We start from the raw sequence: 1,831 nt of genomic DNA, 5'->3' as shown, positions 1-1,831 counted from the left end.
GGAGGGGCAGTTTGCTGGTGTCCTGGTGTTTGTCCGAGGGCTTGCCGCACTTGAGGCATCTTTCAGTTCTGGTGCAATTCCAGGGGTTGTGAAACCCAAGGCAGCGGTGGCACTGGGTGATCCTGGGCTTCTGGACCCAAGTTTCCGCCGGGTAAGAGTTGTTGAACAGTCTGAACCCGGGCTTGATATCCTCCCCCGGGCTTGATATCCTCCTTGAAGGATATGAAGTAGCAGCATGTATCTTGGGACTCCCCAAAGGGGCATTGTGGCATGCCACTGGGAGGCTTTTGGCCCCTGCCTATCCGCCATTCCGTCGGCATCCTGGACGTGCATTTGTAGCCGTTTCTACGATTGGCTAGATAGGTTCGTATTTCTTCCATGATCTTGGACCTTGGCAACTTGAGCAGCCTAAGCGAACATATTGGAAGACGTTAGGTGAACACCGATCGTATCTAAGCGTTTATATAGCTCCGGGGTGGCGATGTGAGATGTTTCCTGAGTTCTTCCAATGTTGCACGGCGGTGGCGCTTCTGACTTGAAGTTTGGACAAAGAGCTCACCGTTAAAGAAGGAAAAGCTACCCCCCCCCCCATCCAATCATTGCTCAGAGAGCTTGAGAGTGGGGGTTTAATCTTATCGCTGGCCGTTGACATGACCAAACTCAGAATTTGGAGAAAGCTTGGGAGGACAAGCGGGGAAAACAACCAAACTGTCAATGAAACTGTTGCTTTCTTCTTCTAGCTCTCAAAGTTCTGTCTTTTCAATGATTTTCGGTTATTGTAGCATATCCATCCATGTCGTCCTTTCTGTTCCGCCACGCCACCGCCGCCACCGCCGCCCGGCTGGAGCTGCTCGTGCATTGAGCACCACCGCGCCTCGCTCCTTTGCCCGTATCACCATTGTCGGCCACTTGGCTGATACGCCCGAGCCCCAGACCGCCGGCACCGAAGAGAATCCAAAAGAATACATCAGATACGCCGTAGCTAGCAACAGCGGGAGCAAGGACAACCGGCAGACAAGCTGGTTCCTCGTGACTGATTTCGTCATCGATGGTCCGCGCAAGGACTTTTTACTGAATCTGCAGAAGGGGTATGCTAGAAGTCTCTGTGGAGGATGTGGAGGAGAGGGCAGTTGCTGACATAAGTCCGACTCATTAGCACGCTGGTGTACGTCGAGGGTGATGCGTCCATCAAGCCTTACACCGATGCCAGCGGCCACACCAGACACGGGCTGAGCATTGTCCAGCGTAAGCTATCCTCTACTTCAAGATCGTTAGTTTTGCAAGCTCGGCAGCATACTAACTCAACGGGAAACCATATTGCAGGTAACATTGAGGTTCTGAAGCGCCCTTCGCTCCCCGAACAGGGCGAGTAAAAGCGAGACAAATGGGTCGGCAGCGACTTCGGGTTGGTCGGCATTTAGCAAACCAAGAGGCGGATAAACGCCCAATGCTTTGGTGTACAATTTGTTATGGTGGATGAACTTGCTAGCTTTATGCGATGTGCGCTCCCAAGGCCCTTTTCACAAACCTGGCCCAAACACCCCTTTTACCTTAATATCTCAAGATCGTCCTATTAACATTGACTTCTGAGACAATTCTGCGTAAAATGCCTTCACTTTTGGGTGCACAAATACCTTGTATGGGTCGAGGTTCAAGACCTGCAGGCCGTCAAGACTTGTTACGCGAAAGTGCAACATAAGTCTAACCCATCTCAAACACGCGATCTAAATCCACCTTCACTCGCTCCAGTGTTTGACCCTGGGCTTTGTGAATACTAAGAGCCCATCCAAGGATTAGAGGGACTTGAACACGAGTTGCCAGCTTCTCAACA

The 1,831-nt window shown here is 51.6% G+C and overlaps 1 protein-coding gene across 1 annotated transcript; it reads left to right on the top strand.

The window, feature by feature from the left end:
• Nucleotides 1-714: 714 nt before the first annotated feature.
• Nucleotides 715-1,373, top strand: TGAM01_v211166 (hypothetical protein; the record flags this gene model as incomplete). Its single annotated transcript, XM_018802040.2, has 3 exons — nucleotides 715-1,088; nucleotides 1,157-1,245; nucleotides 1,324-1,373. 3 exons carry the CDS (start codon nucleotides 715-717, stop codon nucleotides 1,371-1,373), a joined length of 513 nt encoding a protein of 170 aa, XP_018664865.2.
• Between the last annotated feature and the right edge of the window lie 458 nt (nucleotides 1,374-1,831).

The sequence above is a fragment of the Trichoderma gamsii genome (assembly GCF_001481775.2).
Source record: "Trichoderma gamsii strain T6085 chromosome Unknown Scaffold_138.2, whole genome shotgun sequence".
Lineage (NCBI taxonomy): Eukaryota > Fungi > Ascomycota > Sordariomycetes > Hypocreales > Hypocreaceae > Trichoderma > Trichoderma gamsii.
This window is presented reverse-complemented; position numbering and strand designations above follow the sequence as displayed.